Source organism: Bombus pascuorum, chromosome 1 (assembly GCF_905332965.1).
Source record: "Bombus pascuorum chromosome 1, iyBomPasc1.1, whole genome shotgun sequence".
In the NCBI taxonomy this organism is placed as follows: Eukaryota; Metazoa; Arthropoda; class Insecta; order Hymenoptera; family Apidae; genus Bombus; species Bombus pascuorum.
The window spans coordinates 33,765,265-33,782,832 of NC_083488.1; the positions used below are offsets into that span (position 1 = coordinate 33,765,265).

The window sequence follows — 17,568 nt, forward strand, 5'->3', positions numbered from 1 at the left end:
TATTTCGTTCAGCAACAACAGTTGTATATCAACATAGAAAATGTTCCATAATGTCTTAATATCAAATGACATTCTCCAAATGACATCAATCACATTTTGGATATTTAATATATGTGCCAGCTTAAACAATGTATTATTCTTAAAATACATTGATCTGTTTGGCACATTTTAAAAAACTTGAAGATAATATAGTTCGTAATAAATTATTCATAAGTAACTTAAATAATGTATTATTTTAAAAATATTAATGTATTTCAAACAGTCTGCAGGAACTTCAGAATAATGAACAAATTTATCGATTTTATTTGTAATTGACAAAACTTTATAATTAGATTGTATTGTAATATACTATATAAATCTTTAATTTTTATTTATATATATATACCATATTTAAAAATTATACAATTTAAAATCCCTTTAAGACATTCATATGTATGCCATCTAAAATATCTTCTCTTTCTTCTTTCAAATCTTCTATTTTTTCCACTATTCGTAACTGCAAAATATAGTGAAAATAAGATATAATATAATGTCATTAATACAACATAATCCAAAATGTAACTTATTTACTTTGGCAGCCTCAATAATTCGTCTGGCAGTTTTTTTACTTAAATATGGAATTTTTTCTTGTAAATCCATTGGTTGAGCTTTAGCTATGCACTGCATTGTTTTAAACCCGGCATTGTACAACTGACGCGCTCTACCCTATAAAATGAAATCAGTATCATAGTATAATTGAAATAAATTTTTATTTTATCTCCTAAGTAAAAAACATTCTTACAATTTTGACTAAAGGCAAATCCATCAATGCCTCTAACTCTAAAGGGCAACAATACGACAATCTTTTACTAAACACATTCAATAAATCCTTAAATGCCCAAAATTCATCCAATTCCTGGAATATTCATTCACTAAAGTTTTACAAAATGATATGTTATACATACTAACTTGTTAACACTTACCAACTGCACTTACTAACCTGACAAAATCGAATTACAGAAAGTGCAAACGATGATACAGCAGTCAAAAGATTTTGTATAATACCTCGATTTATTTCATATTTTTCTGCTATATCATATACTGCATGTTGACGCCACAAATCATACAGTATTAATGTTATATAAAATCTATGTATCACTCTCGGTTCCACATTCTGTCACATACATATAAAATATGAAGATAAATTCAATGCAAACAAACTAAGTTTTATATACATACCTTAGGCATTAATCCATCACGTATTTTACCTATATTTACTTCATTAATTCCTAGAAGTCTTGCTGTTTTCATTTGTGTTTCTGATAAACCAGTCACCTACAATTTTCATAAAAATATTAAAATGTTATCGTCAATAACGATGAACATTAATAAAAATTATAAATTAAAAGTTACCACATCATAATAAATTGTTCCTGTCGGCTTTATCTGAGATATTAAATTATAAGGAGTAACAAGATATAAAAGATGTAAATAATCAATAAGAATTAAATGTTCCTGAGCTTTTTTTAAGTCTTGATACAATGTATATGCACACTGCATATCAATGCAACCTTCAACGTGAAAAAGTACACATATAAAACAATTTTATACGAAAAAATATCTTATTAAATGCTTAGCAGTAACATTATTTCTACCTTTCATAGCTGCACGTCCGAGGCTACATAACTCTAATTCAGTTTCATTAGTAAGCTTTAATATTCTTTTTCTTTGTGTTTCTATAATTGTGTCATTAGAAGATATAGTTTGTGATGGAAAAACAACGCTTACATTTGGTTTGAATATATCCAAATTTGTCTCTTTCTCCTTTATTTTCATTACATTAGCTTTTAGAAATTCAGTTAGTGCATCATCCACGATTTGTTTAACATTTACATTTAAACGTTTTTGTTGAATATTAAGTAATGTTTTTTTCGCTAATTTGTGTAGTTCACATCTAGTTGTTGCTATATGTAATAATATAGCACTTAAAATTAAATTATTTATACCTCTGTCTCTGTCTATGTGTATTGTGCTTAAGGAATCATCCATTTTAGATTTCAAAAGTTCTGTTACCTATGTGATAAATATATACTTATATACAATAATATTTTTCACTTATATGACAGATATTTATATATCACATACAATACAATAGAGGTACATGAAAAGATACATAGAGATACATTGTTCTCACCCTTTCTAATTCATTATTTTTGCATATTAGTATACTCTCTCCTACATTTCCCATACCAGCACGACCAGCTCTTCCTGTCATTTGTTTGTATCTACTTAAATTTAGAAACTGATTGCCAACATATGGACTTCTTAATATCACCTATTAAATTTTTTTGATAAGAATAAAATATAATTAACTATCGTTTAAAAAGCGAATAATGATTAAAATACCCTTCTTGCTGGTAAATTTACTCCAGTTGCTAGTGTTGATGTACAGCATATTACAGAAAGAGTCTCTGCTCTAAAAGCATCTTCCAATAACCGTCTTTCTTCAGATGTAAGGCCAGAGTGATGATAGGCTACACCCAATTTTATGGTTTTGTGTAAGATAGGACAAAGACCTTCTTCACTTTCAAGTGCATTTAATAATTTTTGTTTTTCATCTCTTTTATAATCTTCTAATGATCTACAAATTATTACGTATATAAGTAATAAAATTTATAATAATATGTAAATATTTAAAATATAAAAAGTTCTAACTTGAATAAAAGTTTAGATAACAACAGAGCAACATTTTCACAATTTTTACGACTTGAACAAAATATGAGACATGAGTTTTTTGGAATTACATCCATTACTAAACCTCCAATTCGATCTGGATCTATCATTGCTGCATCATTTGAATACTTTTAAAACAAATGAATAATAATTATTGATTACTCAATAAATATATAAAAAGATATAGCATTACAACATACGACAAATATGTACTTCTTACGCGATAATTGATCTTTTTCACATCTGTCAGCACATCTTCTGTCTTTAAATCAAGTAACCAAATATTTTCTTCACATTTCACATATTCTTTAATTTCAACAGGACGAAAATTTGCAGTATATAAATCTGCATTTAAGAATGTTGCTATTTCCTCTAAGTTACCTATCGTTGCACTCATTCCAACAATATGAACATTACCTAAAATAAGTATAACATATAATATATATAACGATTTATATATAAACAATGTATCAACAAAGTTAATATTATACCTACTACTAATGTACAATACTTTTGTTAAAAGAACTTCCAATGTTGCTCCTCTTCCTCCAGTTTCTCCAAGAAGATGTAATTCATCAATAACTATAATACCAATCTAAAATATTTTAAAGCAATCATATTGTGCAGTAGTGTAGTATAGTATAGTATAGTAAAATTTGTATTGCCAAATCTCTCAATATTTTTACCTACCTCATTAAAACGATTTTCTTCTATTAAACTATTTATTAAACCCAATGCTTTCTCTATAGTACACATGTATATAGTATTTTTTTTGCGACGCTTTTTGGGGGGAAAGGTTCCTCTTGATGCTGCATATTCTTCAACTAAGAAATCTAATTCAAGTGCAAATGGTGTCATTGCTTGAACCTAAAAGTTATAGAAAAATATGTATTTCATATAATTAGTTACCATAAAAATTGTATAGTTGCACGTTTTATTGTATTGTATAAGTATTATGCTTACTTTCTCTTGTACTATAGCAACAAATGGCAATATAAATATTGCATTTTTTTTATTACATATAAGCTCCTGCAACATTAGTATTTCTGCAACCAATGTTTTACCCCCGCTAGTAGGAAGTGCATAAATTAAATTTTTTTTATTCTTTACTGCATCTAAATTCAAACAATCGTCTTGCCATTCTAAAAATTAGTGATTAACGTAAATATAACATGAAACTTATAAAAAACTTATTAACAATGAACTTCGTTATCTTTTAATAATAAATGAAATACTTACGATATAATGTACTAATACCCCTTATTCGCAAGAAAAGTTCCTTTACTTTATTTGGTAGACCATAAAATGTATCATTGTTTATTGAACTTTTATGATGAATGTTTGTACTTTGTTTGATTATTTTATCATCTAAATGACATATTTTATGTGGAATAGCATTACTATAATCAATTGAATTTCTTTTTAATGATTTGAAATTTTGTTGCTCATTATTTGGCACATGTACTGAACCTATAATTTCTGTGGGAAGCGTTTCTTCCAAACAGTTCTCAAAATTTTGAGTTACCTATTTTAAAGGATATAATAGTCATATGAATTAAAAAATTTTTCATATTAAATAGCCCTAAAAATAATTTTACAGATGTTAAAACTATTAATAACCTGCTTAAAGCACTCCAAAACATTATCTTTTACATCGTAAGAATCCAATTGTGTAAATGCATTTAAAAATGTATTGTCTTGCCAATGAGTATCTGTTTCATTCTGAGAAAAAGTTGAAGTATTTTGTTTGTCAATTTCTATTTGTAAATCTTTTTCTTCTTCTTCTTCTTCTTCTTCTTCTTCATTAACAACATATTGTATTTTAATATCATTTTCATTTCTTTCAAATATGTCACAGGAACTCCATTCATGTGCAAGGCTATTTAAGGTCTTTTCATGTATATTAGGACTAGTAGCACACATCTTGCTTTCATTATGATCTTCGATATCTATTAACATTGTATCATCCATCGAAAGAATAGAATCAATGGCTTTTAATGATTTATGAAGCAGTTTATTTCGCTTGAACTCTTATTTATATTTACATAACTAAAATTATTATAATCATTGTTCAAAAGAAATTTGTATTTGACATAACAATTAGATTAACAATCACACAAAATTTATCATTAATTGCATAAATAAATTATTGTCTTAAAATACACAAATAAAACAGTAGCACACCATTGATTGATAAGAGATGCTAAAAGGTACAATTATAATTTATGAAGTAAAAAATATTTGCATCTTCATATAATATAATAATACCTAAATTATTTTGTTTATAATTACTTGAAGAAATTATATTTATTATACATAAGTAAATCTAAAATAACTACAATTGTAATTAATTCAACAAACGCGATGACATTATCAGCTGTGTGTTAGAATAAGTTAAATTTACTCATTTATTTGACAAACATTAATTATATATAAATGAAGATAAATAGCTCAGTACACGAATATTAATGATTATTAATAATATAGATAACACAGAAACATATTTAACCTACCACTTGATTTTATGTATTGCCTGATATTACGAAAATATAGTTATACATATACACCTGATCGTAAAACGACGTAATAAATTTTGTAAATTCTAAATTTTGAACATAAAAAATAAAGAAACAAAAATGAATGTTTTTGTAAAATCTCTTATACCAATAGTAAGCACAAATAATAATATGTCAACAACAATTATATTATTATCAAATCGTGTAATTAAAATGTTCGTAACATGTAGTTTAAGGTTAAACCAGTATCTCTGGTAAAATGTATTTCAACAACTTGTGCGCATTATAAGGACGATTTTCAGGATGTAATTCATCCAGAAAGCCAAAAACTTGGCATACCATTATATGAGAAACGTAGTGAAGAGAATAAAGATGTTAAAAAAGCTCGGTAATATCAAAGATTAAATATTATTTGTATTAAAATATAACATTATATTTCTCAATATAATTTTATTTTTGTATATTTCAGACTATTATATCAATCTCGTAAACGTGGTATGTTAGAAAATGGTCTTATTTTAAGTACATTTGCTAAGAAATATTTATCTAGCTTTGATGATAAACAATTACACTTGTATGATTGTCTTATCAATCTGCCAACCAACGATTGGGACATATTTTACTGGGCTACAGGTGCAAAGCCCACTCCACCTGAATTTGACAATGAAGTTATGGATTTGTTAAAAAAACATATCAAAAATGCAGACCGTCAGACAAGAATAATGCAACCTGAACTATGATTATTATAATATTTAGTTATAAAGTATTTAACAGTCTAAATTTGTATTTTAACTTTATGAAAAAATAAAGTTATACTATAGTAATAAAGTTATTTATAAAAGTTATCAATTTAATTAAAATTATTTAACATTATTTAATTATTTAAAATTGTACATAAATATGTTGTATTTATGGAAAATATAACATGTAGAATTATAAATAAATGATAGATAATGTATATCTACAAAAGTAAGTTGTTACATCAATAAATAATTGGGAAAGTATCTTTCAATAGTTTATTACTCAATATACATAATTAAAGTCAATCGCTATTAAAAATAAAACATTTTATTACAAAATTCTGTACAAGACTTTTATAGATTCCTTACAAAAACAACATACATAATACTGCTGCATTATTTTGAGATAAAATGGCAGAAATGCCAACTTCGTATTACAGATACATTGTATCCTAAGTTATACAGAGCATTACACTCTTATAGATACAAATATACAATTAAAAAACAAGTATATTAACTGAAACTCACAAGTCCCGGGCCTTTATTTGAGTATGTGGTTGTATTTCTTACTTTTGTTGTTGCTTTTCCTCTTCGCGAACTAATAATAAAGTAAGAATTATTAAAAAGTAACATAATTTATATTAAAATTATTGTAATAATCATTTTATTAAATTTAATATACAGGGTGACCGAAAAGGTCGGGACAGAATCTATACTACGTGCTAATAAAGTCAAGTAGGTAAAAAAAGTTCAGCTTTACTGAAGAGTTGTAAGAGTCCAAATTTTTTATTAATTATTTTGGCAATTATAATAAATGTTCCAATCTTTTTTCTATTGTAAAAACGCAGGCTTCCATTTGTCGAATTCTTTCGAATATTTTTGCTATTGTAGAAACAGTAGTAAATGCATTTTGAATATATTACCAAATTTTCTCAACGTTAGATCGGTTGACTTCCTAGGTCAACAGATTTAATTCCTCTGGATTATTATTTACGGGCTCTAGCGAAACAGTTGACTTATGAGAGAAATAAGAGATCAGTTTGGGGAAATATCCAAAATGCATTTACTACCATTTGTACAACAACAGGAATATTCAAAAGAATTTGATGAATGGAAGCATTCTTGCTGAAGGAAGACATTTCGAACATTTATTATAACCGCCAAAGCAATTAATAAAAATTTTTAAACGCTTCAATGAAGTATTTTCGGATAAGTTTATAGTAAGTTAGCGTAAATTTTATCCCAACCCTTTCAGACATTATATATATACGTATATATGTATATATTTCTTACTTTGACGCTGTCCGCTTGTACTTTTTATTTGTATTTCGGTAACTATTTTTACCTTTACGTTTTATACCGCGGACTATGTTGGATTTAGCGGTAGAAGTAGTAGTTTCGTTATACCAAGTATCATCGTCAGTGTCGTTATTACTGTCTTCTTTCTCTTCATTCATTAATACTATTAAAAATCATAGTTATTAATTTCAGTAATTATTATACTATGTAAAGGTACTGTATTTATATATTCAAATCATTTAAATATAACAGCATTTTACCATATTTCTCTGCAGCATATCTTTGTGTAATATCTAATAGTGCTTTTCCATATTTTTCAAAATTTGCTTTAGTTACATGTGGAATTCGTAACATAGCTTCTTCACTGTCCGGAAGATTTTGACTCATTGCCCTAATTGCAATCATATTCATAACCGAAGATGCTGAAATATCGAGTGCTCCAGCAATTCCTTTTATTATTTCCATCAATTCTTTGTAACATCGTTGTTGCAGTTCCAGAAGTACTTTGTCAATCTTTTTCGTAACTGTAGATACTGTTGCGACAGCAGTAGTACTATTATTGGATGATTTCATAGGAAGCATTACCTATATTATGAAACATTATATTTTAATAATCTATTCTTATATTTCACTTTTAAGAATTAAGATTTGTAAAATAAAGTAAATCTGTGCATTTGTTATTCTACCTTTGTATCTTTTTTTGTCATGAGTTCACTGGCATTTGGTCCAATTTTTAGATAAGCACAAGCAATTTCATTGTTTATATACATCTGTTCTTGTAAATATTCTTTGAGTACCATATAATGAAGTAAACGTTCTATGTCGTGCCTATTCCATGATCTTCCACGGCCGTATAAAGGATTCTTAGTAAGACCTACATAAATATTTGATAGCTATATTGCATATTACATAAATAAGTAACATACAATAAAAAATTTGAATTTTACATACCTGATTCCCTTAGTTTTTTAAGATCACTTCCTTTAAATATGTCTGTAAGAAGTACTAATGTAAGATTAGAATTTCTTGATTGATTAATTTCACGTACAGCTCTCAAAATATGCTTTGCTTCATCTGTTGCATCTAACATAGTGAAATCATCCTAAAAAATTTTATATAAGTTATAAAATATTTAAAAAGTTTTATTTAACATACACTTTATTGCTTTAAATGTACTTACTTTACATCTACAATTGTCACATGATGTGGCTTTGTTTACAATGCATTGTTGTCGATCAAACAGTTCTCCAAAGTAATGGAGTTGTTGTGCTCTGCGACAATCTGTCTTATTTTCACAAAATGATACCATTTTATATAAGTTATCTATATGAGTCTTTATTACAGTAGGATTTGGGTTGTCTAGTTCGATCATTTTTCTAATTCTGTGCATATCAGCATAATTATAAAATAATATACAGTCTGCATTTTCCCCATCACGTCCAGCGCGTCCACTTTCTTGATAGTAACCTTCAATAGATTTTGGAAGAGCTGCATGAATTACAAATCGTACATTGGGTTTATCAATCCCCATTCCAAATGCTATTGTTGCACATACAACTTTGATCTAGAATTTATTTGCAATTAATAAATTGTATAATTATAAGAAAAAAAGTTATGAAATTATTTGTATTTTCATACTTCTTCTGAAATCCATCGACCTTGAATATCAGTCCTATTACTATCTGTATGGCCAGCATGATAACTCAGTGCCTTAATGCCATTTTTTCTCATTTGCATCGCATAATCATCACAATCTTTGCGAGATAAACAGTAAACAATACCACACTCATTCTTGTACTTCATTTTTAGCATAGCTATTACTTCATCTGAACAATTTTTTCCCTTTTTTGCAATTATGCTATATCTTAAATTAGGTCTATTAAAACTTGACATAAACCATTTAGGTACACTAAGACCTAATTGATGTAATATATCGGTTCTAACTCTTGGTGTAGCTGTTGCAGTTAGTGCAATCACTGGTACTTTAGGATAATTTTCTCTGAGACGATTTAATTTTTTATAATCAGGACGAAAATCATGACCCCACTGACTAACACAATGTGCTTCATCAATGACAAATCTTGCTAATAATCCCCTTTCATATAATGTAGTCAAAAGATTGCAAAATTTTTGAGATGCAGAAATTTTTTCTGGCGTTACATATAATAATTTAAGAGATGGTTCTTTCTTTGAAAGTTCTCTATATATTCCGCTTGCTTGACTATCTGTTATTCCACCAGACATATGTGCAGCAGGAATCTATATAAAATTTGTTAATAAATTATGTGTATCTAATAATATATAAGTATATATATATAAAATAATATTTGGAAAATTTACATCAAGAGAAGTAAGTTTTTGAACTTGATCAAGAATGAGACTTTTTAATGGTGAAATTACAATTGTTACTCCAGGTAACAAAAGTGCTGGAAGTTGATAGCATAGTGATTTTCCTCCTCCAGTTGGCATTAACACAAAACAATCAAACCCTAAAATTGCAGCATTAATTGCTTGCAATTGGTTTGGTCTGAATGAATATAATCCAAATTTTTGTCGAAAAACCTTAAAAAGTATTATGTTTGATATACAACAAAGTTTAGAATGCTAAATTTATGTATATTATCATTTTGATTAATTCAATTTCACAAATTAAAATAACATTAAAGAATAAAATATTTTACCTTTAACATTTCTCGTGAATGCGGATATGTTAATCCATCAAATTCACCACTAACACCATCATTCTTATAACTTCCAGTAAAAATACCTATTGACGAATTTATTTTATCTTTTTTCTGTTCTTGTTTACTTTCATTATCAGTATTTTGTGTAGCACCTGCTTCAAACAAGACAAATTAAAACAGGAATTGTACAATAATAAAAATGTAAATAAATAAAAGATGAGTTTGTAATGCCAATTTACCTGATAAATCCAACTTTATATTGCAATCTTTACTCAATGTGGGAAATTGATTAAATTCTTGAGTTAAACAATCAACTATCTCTTCAGAAAATGAAATTTTGTCTGTAATAAATAAATAATAATATATGTACTAAATTGATACATATATACACATAAATATAATGTATTAAATCTACCTTTCATATATGGCACATCTATTACATTCCAATCAGCTGGTTTATTTTCACATCCTGGTTTTTCAGGAATTTGAAAATTTTCTCTTTCTTTCCATTCAGGACATGCACTTTCACTAATTTGTACTTTTTCTATATTATATGTATTGTCAAAACTAGTATTTGCATTCAAGTTAGAAACTATAGTTTTAGTATTAGTAACTCTGGACCCTTCTTCCTTTTTCCATATTTCTCCTATTTGTTTAGAAAGTTCAGAACCAGTTGCTTTAATGGGCCTTTTCAATTCAAATGTACTTTTTTTTCCTTGAATTGGAGAATCATCTGATTTAATTTTTACAGAACTCTGTAAATCAATACCGTTCTTTTGATCCTTTATTTGTGATTCAGGTTCTTTTTGTAAGAAATGGGGGAATTCTTTTACTGTTGACAAGGTCGTTTGTGTCTTCGCAATACAACTCGATTCTGCATCTAATAAGTTAGTATTAGATGCACTAAAACTATCATTATCTGAAATGCTTATAACTGACTGCTGATTTAAAGTTTCAGATGTTTTAGATAATGGAAAATTATTTGTAACATCAGATAATTCTTTATCGGCAAGTTTTTTGTTTTCATCAATTTTAATATGTGCTAGCTTTGTCTCAACTAAACGAATTTTTGCTTTAACATGTTGATATAAAATTTTTAATTCTTGAAATGAACGCGCATTAAACTGTGGAAATTTTTCTAGCACTGGTAATGGTATTTGGTCTAATGCAGTGTAAAATTTACTAAGAATTTCTATTTGAAAATCTTTTAAATGCTTATGTCTATTTTCCAATTCATCTTTTGTAATCTAAAAATAATTGCATTATATATACTTTAATTATGTATTAATAATAATATTACCAATAACAATTATATTGATATTTACTGGTACTGAAGCCATTATTGGTTTTCCTTTTGTAGATTGTATCCATGAATCCAACTGTTTTCCTAAGCCTAAAGGTTTTAAATCTAATTTGAAATCTGGCCCTATCCATCCTTTTGTAGGGGTTCTTTTTAAACTTTGTTTAAAATTTGGGCTGCTATCTGAATCTGATATTATTATATTTTCTTTTTTCTTGAAGTTTAAACATTTTTTTGGAGTTCTTGGACTATTACTTCCAATCAAATATTTTTCTCGTGTTTCTGTTTGCATATTACTGCTCTCAGTAGTTGTATGCAAAAATACATTATCAAGTGGTTTATCCTCCTTCATAGATAATAAACTTTGATTTGATATTTGTTCTTCACTACTATTAAGAACTTTTTTTTTTCTATTTAAACTTAAAGTTGATTTTATCACTATGTCATCTTCGCTGTCTGATAAGTAACTATGTCTAATTTGTGATATTTTTACATTTCTACATGAATTTTCTCCTTTAGAACTTTCAGCATAATTATCTTTCAAATTGCTATCATTTGCTTTTGTGGTACTCTTAATAACATTATAATACATTGAATCATCAGAGCTATTCTAAAATACATAATTATATTAAAATTATATTACATTATAAAATGACCTATTTTACATATAATAAAGATATTCTTACAAGAGATATAATAGACATTTTATCATTTGTTTTTAATTTTTCATTATTGAAGTCCATAGATGTATCTAAATCACCTGGTTTTACATTTGTATTTGATGACTTAGGAGTGCTATAAATAGAACAAAACATTATACATTTATCATATTTTATATGTAGTAAGATATATTTTAAATGTAATTAATACATTTAAGGTATATACAAATAGAACAAAAAGGTTATATCTTATGTAATACTTTGTTCTAACTTAGGTTGTATCTTAAAAACTTTTATTAAATGTTATTGGTAGATTACTTTGAATAAATATTTTTCTTACCTGGATTGTACATCGCGTTTACTTTTCATACGTTCAAGAAATCCTTTGAATGTAGGTTGTATTTCATTCTGACTAAGTGGAACCTTTCTTGACATTTTCTTGAAACTTTAGTGAGCATTAAAGATTATAAAATTTTGAAAGTATGTACAAATTTCACGGTAAACGAAAATTTTTGATATATTTATTTATTATATTATTTACTTATATATATAGAATGTGATATTAAGGAAGAACACAAAAATAAAACGCAACAAACACAAAAGATGAATGAAATATTTCTAAAAATATACATCTTTCTTAACTTCATATATTTTTCAGCACGCGAAATACAATATTATAATGAATCTCATGGAAAAACACAGATTGTGTATAAATTCAAAGTATTAAATTAAACAATTAATCAAACATTTAAAAGCATTTGTTAAAAGACTTTTAATTTTATGTATAACATTTACGTCATACTAAATAACATTCATAATTTATAATTTTACGTGTTCTTTTTCACATAACTGTAGTGTTTTCTATATTTTAGGCGGCAGAAATTAATCACAAGCATCACTTGATTTAAACTGATTTGAAGTTAGCCGAATAAATAACTACAAATTTTTCACGTTTGAAATAACATGATTTGTAATGCTTTATAATATGTATTATACTTGTACATAGCTTGATAAACTAAATACGATAATATTCTTAAACTTTATATTTTCTAAATCAATAGTTCGTTATCTTTGAAATTCTTATATATATACTTTCCACAATAAATTTTTATTCTTTGCAGTTCTATAAATCTCTTATAGTGGCAGTTCCTATTTCAATATTAATTTAAAACATGTTTAAAACTGACATTACATCTTAGTAAATTTATCACCTATTAAAGCAATTTAAATTTTGTAAAACATAGTAATAGAACCTCTATATTAATAGTTTTTTGAAGAATAATTTGTAAACAAATAATAAAATATAAAATATCGAATAGTACATTATAAGATCTTTGTTTTCGGTTAATAATCCCTAATGAGTCCTATATGGTCAAATAGTCGTGCAAATGCAATCTTATTTTCATCAAGTAAGAGTGAGTTAGTAAGTTAGTAACATACATCATTGAGTCAGTGAGTATGTGATATATATTTAATAAGCCAATTTTATTTAAATATTAATAATTGTAATATATATTAAAATTGATAAAAAAGATTTTGTTATAAAAATTATTTATAATACACCATACTCTTCTTATGCAATAGATATTAAGAGTTGTATAATTTATTAAAAAATGAATTACCAGTGTTGAGATAATTGTCTTAACATTTTATAATAAAATTTTTAATATCCATTATAAAACTGAGATCAATATCTACTTTCAGGGTGATAAGTTATATACTATTACAAAATTTGTTAATCTTAATCTTCTAATTATTTCTACTTCTAAATAGTAATGTTTTATTTATTTATAAATCTCAACAAAAGATAATATTATTGCAGAACTTACTGAATTCATTGCGTAGCTGTAAAATTAAATACAAAATAAAAACAACAACAGTTTTCCTACTTATATATTTTAATTTTTAACCATTCATAATAGTAAACAAACTAAATTGAAATTTAAATTTCTTGAAATTTTGCGCATTTATGTTCAAACCAATGGCTAATGCGGCCCCAAAGTATCTAAAGTATCTTCATCTAAAATAGAAGTTTATACTCGGTCTATACTACTCTATACTACTATACTCGGTCTTACTATACTCCTACGTTCGTGGGTAAAACATTATTACACTTGCGCAGATTATAAAATTAAATACTTATATATGAAAACCTAGATCCTAGATATTCTATATCAGAACCTATATGTATGTGAAAATATGAAATTTCTACACATTTTGAGATCCAGATGAACAAACAAAGTTCTGTAATAATTTTATTATTCAGTATGATTAAAAATAATTATAATAGCAATATTTGTGAAATAGTATTTTATAATTTTTATTTTTATGCAAAAATACATATGTAATGTACGAAGTCATTTAATGTGGTAAATGAATATAATTTTCGTAATCTAATAGAATCATAATGAATTCAAGGTTCTTATATTACCGTAGTCTATCGTTTATTATGTCATTATTATCGTATACGTAGCAGTGGCAGTAGCTGGTAGTAGCTATGTAGAAATTCACATGAACATCTCAGCTCCAGTCTCTAGTATAGCAGAATAATTCTACGCTGTACCTCGTTTTATAAGTGATACATATATTTCAATGTTTTGACAGATCATAGATATCACTAGTGTTAAGGTACTATTTATTTCTAGCTTATAATCGTAAACAAGATCTATATTTCAGTAAATTATTTATGATATAAAATTTAATCCTTAAAAGCTGTTTCGCAAATGAAATGTCCTTTACGTGTTACAGATAAGGTATAGCTATGGACCAATTATGCGAAGAGCAGCATCTTGACATAACAATTGATGAAAGTGAAATTGTTGATGGTGCTAAAGAAATAATTAAGAAAATCAGACCAACATGGCCTTTGGATAAATTGCATTTTAAGGTAAAACATTTTATAAAATATATTGCAACTTATATAGTATTTTTTTACATACACATATGCGTACACACACACACACACACATATATATATATGTGCATATATTTTATAAAGGTTTGATATTATATACACATTTTTTCGATTTATTATAGTATCAAAAGCATGTTTGCTGTAAATTTTTTAATGAAATACAAGTTGTATTTAAATATTTACAGTAAGTACTAATATTTGTTATAACTATATCTTCAAATTTTCAATGCAATAAAAACTTAGAATTATTAAAATTGATGCTATAATAATACATAATAGTGTATAATAATGTAGTAATGTAATAATGTAAAAAGGATATAAAATTTAAGATCATTTTATTCATATCTTGTGATGATGAGCTTATCTACTGATAAATGTGTTTTTCTTGGATTTGTAATTTAAGGGCAAAGATGTATCACTGTATTACCAAATATTCTCATTCTTTTGCATCTTGATAATCAAATCTATTCATATATCTATGATTTTTCTTCACTACTAAGTCAACATTCCATTATAATCATTGTTAGTTATTAAGAATTATATTAATTCTAATGAATTTAAATTTGATAAATATTAATTAATTGATATATATTTTATTACAGGAAGATAAATAGAAATATGTATTTTAATACTATGATAAATTTTATTTTCAGATATTTACAGATGGAATCACAAATAAACTTATAGGAGTATGGTATTCTGAGCATTACAATGAGATGGTATTAGTTAGAGTTTATGGACATAAGACGGATCTGCTCATTGATCGAAAAGATGAAACAAGAAATATTCGAGTAAGTGCAATATTAGAAAAGATAAAAGTAAAAATACATGCATATGTATGATCAAGAATAAATTGATTATTTAAACAGGTATTAAACAAAGCAGGTTTTACACATTCCATTTATGCTACATTCAATAATGGTTTAGCTTACCAGTTCATTGAAGGTAATATACTTACAATAGAAACAGTCAGAAACTCTGACATATATGTATTAGTTGCTAAGAGAATGGCTCAAATGCATAGACTTAAACCTGATGATACTGAGATGCCCAAAAATGCTTGTATTTGGAAGAAGTTAGAAAAATTTATGGAAATTATGCCAAAAGAATTTTTAGATGTTACTAAACAAACAAGGTAATGTACCAGATTATAAATTCAAATATAATTATATTTATTTGTAGTATTTGCATTATAATTATTATTTATTATCACTTTAGGTTTGAGAAGCTCATAAAGCCATTTGGTGTGTTAAAACAGGAATATGAAACACTGAAAAAGGAACTGATAAATTTGAATAATGAAGTAGTGTTTGCTCATAATGATTTACTTCTAGGGAATGTACTTTATAATGAAAAGGAAATGTCAGTAACGTTTATTGACTTTGAATATACAGGATATAACTATCAAGCTTATGATATAGCTAATCATTTTGCTGAATTTGCTGGTAATTTAAGTATATGTTCAAATATAATACTACAAATGATATTTTTTACAATATAATTTGTATAATCAAGATATATCTTCATTTATAAAGTACAAAATAGATATATGTATAATAAAAATAAAATTTATTAACTTATAATTATATACAACTTAATTTTAGGTGTTGATAATCCTGATTATTCATTATATCCTGAAGAACAACTGCAGAAAGCGTGGTTAAATATATATCTTCAGGAATATAACAATGTAAAATGTGTACCTGAAAATGAAATTAATTTACTGTATTTACAAGTAAATAAATTTGTTCTTTTATCACACTTTTTTTGGGGTTGTTGGGGTCTCATACAAAGTGAACATTCAACAATTGACTTTGACTTTTTAGAGTAAGTATATGTGAAGTATTTTTATTGAAATCCACAATGTAATAAATATTCTGTTTTAAACTCATCTTTTTATCATACTACTTTTAAAAAAATTATTTTTACCTATATAATGCTTTATAGGTATGCTGCAATACGATTTAACGAGTATTTCAAATGGAAAGAAGAATATCTTAAGACAAAATTATAAAACTAAAACTAATTTGTTATATTTTTATTGTTATACTGTTATGAAACTAGCATTCCAACATTTTTATTGTTTGTAAATAACATTCCTGTAGATACATTCCCTTTTAATTCGTTACATAACAAAGATTTAACAAAGAAAATTTTATGATTATAAGTTTATATATAATGCTACTGTAAATTTATACAATTGACAGTATTATATAGAGTAAAAGGAGTAAAAAAAATAATATATATATATATACATATTTGTAAAGTAATATATGTAAAAATATTATATGCAAAATATAATAGTTGTTTAAAATAAAACATGTTATTCCTTATAATTCATTTATAAGTATTTTTGCATAGTGATTAATATCCTTATTTACATCTTTGTTGTTAACAAGTTGTTAGTTCACACTGTGTTTTGTTTTATTATCCTTTTTATACTTGAAAATAAAATTGGAAATAGAATGTTTTGAAAATAAAACTCGAAACTGCTTCAGCTCCCGAATACATTTACATTAGTTACTCGTTTCAATCAAAAGATATCTTGTCAGCATTTTATAATATCATTGAATAAATAAATGTCTATTTCATTAGTACTATTCTCGATTATAAAAAGAAATAGGAATTATTTAATTGAAAAGTAAAATTTATATATCGTGTAAGTAATTTCAAATAACCTTGTACCTGTATCTGTGTATATACATATATGTATAGACATTACACTCTTATACTGTCAAGATTCT

The 17,568-nt window shown here is 26.0% G+C and overlaps 4 protein-coding genes across 11 annotated transcripts; 2 read left to right on the forward strand and 2 right to left on the reverse strand.

The window, feature by feature from the left end:
• Positions 1 to 283: 283 nt before the first annotated feature.
• LOC132911630 (helicase POLQ-like) lies at positions 284 to 4,982 on the reverse strand. 2 transcript variants are annotated; one of them, XM_060968372.1, is made up of 16 exons: positions 4,333 to 4,982; positions 3,952 to 4,237; positions 3,676 to 3,827; positions 3,403 to 3,579; positions 3,208 to 3,307; positions 2,933 to 3,129; positions 2,695 to 2,840; positions 2,386 to 2,620; positions 2,174 to 2,314; positions 1,635 to 2,052; positions 1,393 to 1,550; positions 1,219 to 1,314; positions 980 to 1,153; positions 782 to 895; positions 571 to 705; positions 284 to 496 (listed from the first exon to the last, which is right to left on the reverse strand). In XM_060968372.1, exons 1-16 carry the CDS (start codon positions 4,681 to 4,683, stop codon positions 407 to 409), a joined length of 2,970 nt encoding a protein of 989 aa, XP_060824355.1. In that variant the 5' UTR covers positions 4,684 to 4,982; the 3' UTR covers positions 284 to 406. The 2 variants fall into 2 exon arrangements, with proteins under 2 accessions (XP_060824355.1, XP_060824345.1); XM_060968362.1 differs by having other exon boundaries at positions 3,676 to 3,854; positions 4,333 to 4,980.
• Positions 4,983 to 5,225: 243 nt separating this feature from the next.
• On the forward strand, positions 5,226 to 6,232 carry LOC132911644 (succinate dehydrogenase assembly factor 2, mitochondrial-like). 2 transcript variants are annotated; one of them, XM_060968411.1, is made up of 3 exons: positions 5,226 to 5,381; positions 5,465 to 5,616; positions 5,698 to 6,232. In XM_060968411.1, the coding sequence occupies exons 1-3, from the start codon at positions 5,349 to 5,351 to the stop codon at positions 5,966 to 5,968; spliced, it is 456 nt and encodes a 151-aa protein (XP_060824394.1). In that variant the 5' UTR covers positions 5,226 to 5,348; the 3' UTR covers positions 5,969 to 6,232. The 2 variants fall into 2 exon arrangements, with proteins under 2 accessions (XP_060824394.1, XP_060824384.1); XM_060968401.1 differs by having other exon boundaries at positions 5,231 to 5,381; positions 5,459 to 5,616.
• Positions 6,233 to 6,278: 46 nt separating this feature from the next.
• On the reverse strand, positions 6,279 to 13,108 carry LOC132911615 (recQ-like DNA helicase Blm). Of its 3 annotated transcripts, none has more exons than XM_060968343.1 (14): positions 12,251 to 13,108; positions 11,938 to 12,046; positions 11,277 to 11,861; positions 10,367 to 11,198; positions 10,191 to 10,292; positions 9,949 to 10,103; positions 9,608 to 9,829; positions 8,906 to 9,526; positions 8,448 to 8,831; positions 8,219 to 8,369; positions 7,954 to 8,141; positions 7,528 to 7,852; positions 7,262 to 7,430; positions 6,279 to 6,566 (listed from the first exon to the last, which is right to left on the reverse strand). In XM_060968343.1, exons 1-14 carry the CDS (start codon positions 12,343 to 12,345, stop codon positions 6,482 to 6,484), a joined length of 4,023 nt encoding a protein of 1,340 aa, XP_060824326.1. In that variant the 5' UTR covers positions 12,346 to 13,108; the 3' UTR covers positions 6,279 to 6,481. The 3 variants fall into 3 exon arrangements, with proteins under 3 accessions (XP_060824326.1, XP_060824317.1, XP_060824336.1); XM_060968334.1 differs by having other exon boundaries at positions 9,949 to 10,106; XM_060968353.1 differs by having other exon boundaries at positions 9,949 to 10,106; positions 11,277 to 11,856; positions 12,251 to 13,107.
• A 1,257-nt stretch (positions 13,109 to 14,365) lies between these two features.
• Positions 14,366 to 16,865, forward strand: LOC132912000 (ethanolamine kinase). 4 transcript variants are annotated; one of them, XM_060969084.1, is made up of 7 exons: positions 14,366 to 14,469; positions 14,659 to 14,797; positions 15,478 to 15,615; positions 15,694 to 15,959; positions 16,043 to 16,269; positions 16,429 to 16,651; positions 16,772 to 16,865. In XM_060969084.1, the coding sequence occupies exons 2-7, from the start codon at positions 14,672 to 14,674 to the stop codon at positions 16,836 to 16,838; spliced, it is 1,047 nt and encodes a 348-aa protein (XP_060825067.1). In that variant the 5' UTR covers positions 14,366 to 14,469; positions 14,659 to 14,671; the 3' UTR covers positions 16,839 to 16,865. The 4 variants fall into 4 exon arrangements, with proteins under 4 accessions (XP_060825067.1, XP_060825057.1, XP_060825074.1 ...); XM_060969074.1 differs by having other exon boundaries at positions 14,374 to 14,564; XM_060969091.1 differs by having other exon boundaries at positions 14,428 to 14,446.
• Positions 16,866 to 17,568: the final 703 nt, after the last annotated feature.